Raw genomic sequence first — 6,000 nt, forward strand, 5'->3', positions numbered from 1 at the left:
AAGTCATTTATATAGTATTAAATAGACAACATTTTTACCCTACAAAAAGAAAAGGCATTCTTATTTACAAATAGAAAACGATCTTGATCGTATAAAATACATTTGCAGGCTATAAACGATAACAATGTATTTTATACCATGACATATTTTTAAATGAACGAATGTTTCATGTTGAGAATACATTGTCGATTTTAAAATAAAAATTGATTTTATATTGTAAGATTATTTTCTGTTTTAAATGATAAATCAGGTCATTTCTATATTTGAATCGTAAAAATGTTCGTCTACACGTCATAAAAGAACGATATTGCAAAATATGCATTGCATTTTCAAATTAAAGTTATGCTGAAGAGATAGATATATGTTGAAACAATGTATTTCATATGGTGAAAATAAATTGGAGCACGGTGTGTTTATTTAACATAAAAAAATACTCCAGGATGACAGTATATTGTTTTTCAGATTTTTGGAAAAATTGTCCGGAAAATGGATTTTTAGAGTACACTGAAGAAAAATGGAATCTGTTGAATCTTACTCCATTTCATTTTGTTAAGTGTTTGCACACTTACAAAATCATCTGGAGGCAGACACACATTTTGAAGTGGAGGCATAGTCGTCTTCAAGAATGGATCTGGATCCAGATGATTTTATTTGGAAATCAAATGGAGCACATTCACCACTCCATTTTGTGTACGTGTGTGAGGGGAGGCGGGGGCAACTGTCCACTTGATTTCCCAATTTCATCGCCGGACTCACTGTCACATGCGCACGTGTCCGCAACAAACAAACACGGCGGGCCTGCGAGGGCACGAACACTCATGGGGGAGGGGGGGGGGTATTCAAAACAAAGCGACTATGAGGAGCGAGTGTGTTCTCCTCTCAAGTCCTGCCGAAGACGAAGAACGAAGACGTCGACGCCAGACAGCCCACTGGCCGCCCTCGCGACGCTCATCAAGAGGCCCTCAGCAGTCAGTGCAGTTGATCAAGTGCGCGCTGACGTCACCACAGACCCCGCCCCCTCCACCCCCTCCATCCCCTCTCCTTCCTCCGCCTTAAACGCGTGCTGCGTGGACCTCCGGAGCCAGCCACGGACAGCTCCCACGCCAGCCAATTAGCAACGACCAGGAGCACTTGCCACAACTACGAGAAGAGGGACATTTATTATTATTATTAAAAAAATAAAAAATAAAGAACAGGAGAGAGAAGAACAAGAGGAAGAGGAGACAACCCAGCCCAGGACAAATAATGTCGATGAGCCCCAAGCATACGACCCCCTTTTCCGTGTCCGACATCCTGAGTCCGCTGGAGGAGAGCTACAAGAAAGCGGCCGCCGCCGCCGCTGCCATGGAAGCCGCCGCCGCCGCCGCCGCCGCCGGCGGAGGAGGTGGAGCGGTGGCGGCGGCCCCCAGCAACTTGGGGGGCTACCGGCAGCTTCAGGGGTCCCACTCGGCCATGCAGCAGCAACACCACCACCATCACCATCAGCAGCATCACCACCACCACATGGGACCCAACTCCGGCGGTGGCGGCGGCGGGGGAGGCGGCGGGGGCGTTGGGGGCGCGGCGGCGGCGGCGTCGTACCACATGAGCGCCGCCGCGGTCAGCGCGGTGGGCGGCTACTGCAACGGCAACGTGGCCGGCGAGCTGGCGCCCTACCAGGACGGCGTCAGGGCGGCCGCCGCCACCGGATGGTACCCGGCTAACCCCGCCGCGGACCCGCGCTTCTCCACTAGTGAGGACACACACACACACACATTCGCGCGTGCAGGCTCACGGGAACAATTTTCAAGGACGTTTTGACGGCAACAACGAACATAATATAGGCACACTTTTTAAATTTTCCTCCTGCCATAAAAGAGAAAACAATTATAGTTTTTATGATTGAAAATGTAAAAATAAAATATGCTATCCCCGCCTTCAAAACTATAAAATACAAAACAAATTTTAAAAATCGTTACAATATTTTTTTTACCATATTCACCCCCCCTCCCCCCATCAAATGTTATTACTCAGGACATTTTCTGTATAATTAATAATTAATTTAGCGCTTACTTTTTTAAACTTAGTAGAGATGTTGCACGTTTTACAACGTAAACAACCATATTCAAATTCAAAATATAATTTCTATTTAAAATATGAAAAAACTATGCTATGCTTTTTCCCTTTTCAAACTAACACATTTTATATCGAGATTTTAAGCGTTCACTACATTTTTATTATTTAAAAAATAGAGAATTATCATGAGTACCTTCGACATGTCCCCCCCTCCACTCCATATGCGTGCGTTGATCCGTCTTGTCACGAAATAATACAAAGGACGTGAAAAAACATTTTTACTCTTGAAATTGAAAAAAATATCGAGAGTAACAAAACATTTTTTTTTGTGTGTAATTGTTGACATCCATCCCTGCAAAACACCCCCCCCCTTTTTACTATTTCATAATGTTGACGCGTTTTACACTTGGTTTATTTTTTAAATAAGACTTATATTGATAAATATTGACAGAATTTAATACAAGAAAATTTAAAAGAAAGAAGGGAACATTTATTTTCATTTTCAAATGAAAAATGGCAAAATTGTACTGTTGGAAACTCGAAAATAAGACCTTGCCATTTAAAAATTGGAACATATGTCGAAAATATTCATTCTTAAAAATAAATACTGGACAATGTATTGTTATGAATAATATAGTATCAATACGATATTTTTACGATAATTTTTTTAAAACTGAACATATTTGCATGTTCATAAATTCATGAACATCAAATTTTTTTCGTTTTATTCTATTAAATCATTTCATAACAATAGTTGACTCCTCTCCTTTTATGGACATTGGCAGTCAACATTTCAAGCAAGTTACAAGAAAAAAAAACACAGTTCTTATTTTTTAAATGTTAAAATAGAAAATGAACCCAAATTTTAATTGCAACTACAAAACCCTTTCTATTCTACAAGAAAATAATTTTACTGTTCAAAGTCGAACATTCAAACTTTTCTTCAGATTTTTTTTTTACCATATCAAAATAAAAATAAAAAGCTCGGTGCTTTCATACTTATTTTGTGACAGATTCTTGCTCCTCCAAGTATCGGCCGTATTTTATCATGTAAATTTGAAAAAAAAAAGTATTATCATGGATTATCCATAACTAGACGCAGCAAATAATGACTTTGTTTAGGATTTACAACGAAGAAAACAAGACTTTAGAATAGCAATATGAAGAAAGAAAATTTGTAAATAGAAAATAAGACGTGTCTTAAGTACAGTAAAAATTTAGAACAAAAGTCTATAGGGCGGACAAAAAGGAGCATATTAAACGGAAACTCATAAAGATTGCTTTATGAGTTTCCGTTTAATATGAAAGTGGTTTCAACCCGAGTTCAAAATGAACGGGTGGGCGGGGCTCACCGATATTTTGCCAACGTCACCTTTTGTTTGCAAATGCCAACTATAGTGAATTGGCATTTTTATTTTATTGCTTTGTTTTTGCAACTCATATGTTGTTGGGGGGGGTAGTGAAAGTCCCCTCCCCACCTCAAGATGTACGCCCCTGTCTCTAGCTTTCAGGCAACCGCTTTTTGGGCTACTCCGTCGTGGTTCTCATATTATTTCAGCGCACCAAATGAGCAGCAGGTGATGATTATTTGTAAATTCTCATTCAATAGCAGTAACGTGCAGTAAAAATGGCACTAAAAGTATTGTTGGTGTGCTTAAAAAACAGTTGAATTGAATAATGGGCATCTCTGCAGGTGATGAACTTGTGGTGCGATGATGTCATTTTTTTACCTTCTTGCAGATCACGCGTTCATCTCACGCATTTGAATCAAGTGTATAATTTCGATTGAAGTCCAGTCCAAGGATTTAGTTTTCTCCCCAGTGTACATGAAGGACCAAGAATACAACTTTGAAGCATTTTTTCCTGGAATATATTAAATACACACCTGCCATTTTGGCACCACAAGTAGAGTAAGGAAGAGTAATTCACGGTTGCACGTGATAAAATTGTGGTAAATATTTTATACTAAAACAGACTTTTGAAAAAAATAATTTCATTTGCTTTATGAAATTATTTTTTTACTGTTCAGTTGAAGATGTACTGACCACGCAAATGCACTTTTGGAACTTTACCAATACGTTTTTTTCCCTTGGATTTGGGAAAGTATTTCCATTGAGGACCAAAAATAATTTGCTATTAAAAAAAGGGAAGACTGGGTGCATAGTTTTTAGATACAATTTTGCTTCTTGAAGTGGAGTTTGTGCACTGAATAAAAGGAGTCTCTTGTATTTATATTTATATTTGTGTGTGTGTGTGTGTGCCGCCCCCAACCCCCAACCCCGGCAGTCTCCCGCTTCATGCACGGCTCGTCGTCAGCAATGAACATGGGCGCCATGGGCGGGCTGGGCGGGCTGGGCGGCCTGGGCTCCTTGGCCGAGGCCCACGCCAAGGGGGCCGTGCACGGCTCGCTGGGCTCCGCGGTGCCGCGGCGCAAGCGGCGCGTGCTCTTCTCGCAGGCGCAAGTGTACGAGCTGGAGCGCCGCTTCAAGCAGCAGAAGTACCTGTCGGCCCCCGAACGCGAGCACCTGGCCAGCATGATCCACCTGACGCCCACCCAGGTCAAAATCTGGTTCCAGAACCACCGCTACAAGATGAAGAGGCAAGCCAAGGACAAGGTGTCGCAGCAGCACATGAACCAGCAGGAAGTGGGCTCCGCGTCCGCCTGCCAGCAGCAGCAGCAGCAGCAATCGCCCCGCAGGGTGGCGGTTCCGGTTCTGGTCAAGGACGGCAAGCCGTGTCAAGGGAGCGGACCGACGGCGGCGGCCCACCAGCAGCAGCATCACCAGCAGCAGCAGCACCATCACGGCCACGGGCATCCAGCGCCGCCGCCGCCGCAGCAAGCCGCCAACGTGATGCTCATGTCCGGCCAGCAGCAGGTGGGCAGCGCCGGCCACTCTCCGGAGCTGTTGGGCGCCGGGGGGGCGCCGCTGTCGCCCGCCTGTCCTCAAGTGGGCGGACTGTCTCACCTCAACTCGTCAGCCGCCGAATACGGAAGTGCGCTGCAGTGCTCGGCGCTCTTGTACGGCAGGACGTGGTGACCAAAAAGGGTGGCAAGAACGCGAAATATTTCGCCACAAGAACACATAAAACCCCCCCACAACTTTTCATGGGAAGGATTTTTCGGACTCGCTTTTTCTACCGCAACTCGTGGATTTATTTATGTAAATTATATCTACTCTGATATCGATATCCATTAACAGTTTTTTTTTGTCCTCCCCCCTCACCCCCATGTAAAAAGTCAACACTTCCCCCTCTATTGTTGTACAGTTCTCTTTTTTTTGTTACTGTCGTTTGGTTTGGTATTTGTATTATTTGTAACTTATAGATATTTGACTTACCACACACACTAAAGTCCTATTAATAAATTATGGAAAGCTGAGCAACGCCCCCCCCCCCACACTAATTTGTGGAATGTGCTGACAAAGTGGCTCGTGAAATCTTCATTTAAAAAAAAAATACAAGTAACACGACAATGAAAACATAATGGCGTAGTCAATTAAAATGAAACTTCAACAAATATTATCTTCATTTCAATTAAAACACTCCCGTTTATTTATGTGCACTTTATTAGAATTGCCCCTTAAGACATACATTTAAATCTATTTAAAAAACATTATTACATTTTGCATTAGTTAACATGTGTTATTTATATACATAGTAAAAAATAGAAAGTTTGTGTCTGTAAGCATTAAAAAAAACCTTTGTGTTTTTTTTCCGACTATTTAGCACATTGTTATTGTATGGTGCCAAAAAAAAACATCCCATGAACAACATCGTAAACCATAATGAGATGAAAGTGTCAAAACAATCCACATCTCTCGTGTTATTAGTCCCCCCCCCCCCATTTCATGATTGGTGATTGTTGACCATCCTGTTGCTTTTCCCTTTTTTTTTTCTTTGAAGTCCTTCGGGTTTGTTTTCTCTCGCCTCAGGCTCTGTTTTCCG

At 42.4% G+C, this 6,000-nt stretch overlaps 1 protein-coding gene across 1 annotated transcript; it reads left to right on the forward strand.

The window, feature by feature from the left end:
• Window positions 1-1,071: 1,071 nt before the first annotated feature.
• On the forward strand, window positions 1,072-5,434 carry nkx2-1 (NK2 homeobox 1). Its single transcript, XM_086128074.1, has 2 exons — window positions 1,072-1,732; window positions 4,342-5,434. The coding sequence occupies exons 1-2, from the start codon at window positions 1,246-1,248 to the stop codon at window positions 5,091-5,093; spliced, it is 1,239 nt and encodes a 412-aa protein (XP_085984200.1). The 5' UTR covers window positions 1,072-1,245; the 3' UTR covers window positions 5,094-5,434.
• The last annotated feature ends 566 nt before the right edge of the window (window positions 5,435-6,000 follow it).

This window comes from Hippocampus guttulatus, chromosome 13 (assembly GCF_054856545.1).
Source record: "Hippocampus guttulatus isolate MCC_2025c chromosome 13, RoL_Hgut_1.0, whole genome shotgun sequence".
Taxonomy (NCBI): Eukaryota; Metazoa; Chordata; class Actinopteri; order Syngnathiformes; family Syngnathidae; genus Hippocampus; species Hippocampus guttulatus.

Bases quoted from the DNA above. Each gene is read 5' to 3' on its own strand.
- nkx2-1 (XM_086128074.1), top strand. From the start codon at position 1,246: ATGTCGATGAGCCCCAAGCATACGACCCCCTTTTCCGTGTCCGACATC. The intron at 1,733-4,341 runs GTGAGGACACAC...CAACCCCGGCAG, and splicing joins GGACCCGCGCTTCTCCACTA to TCTCCCGCTTCATGCACGGC.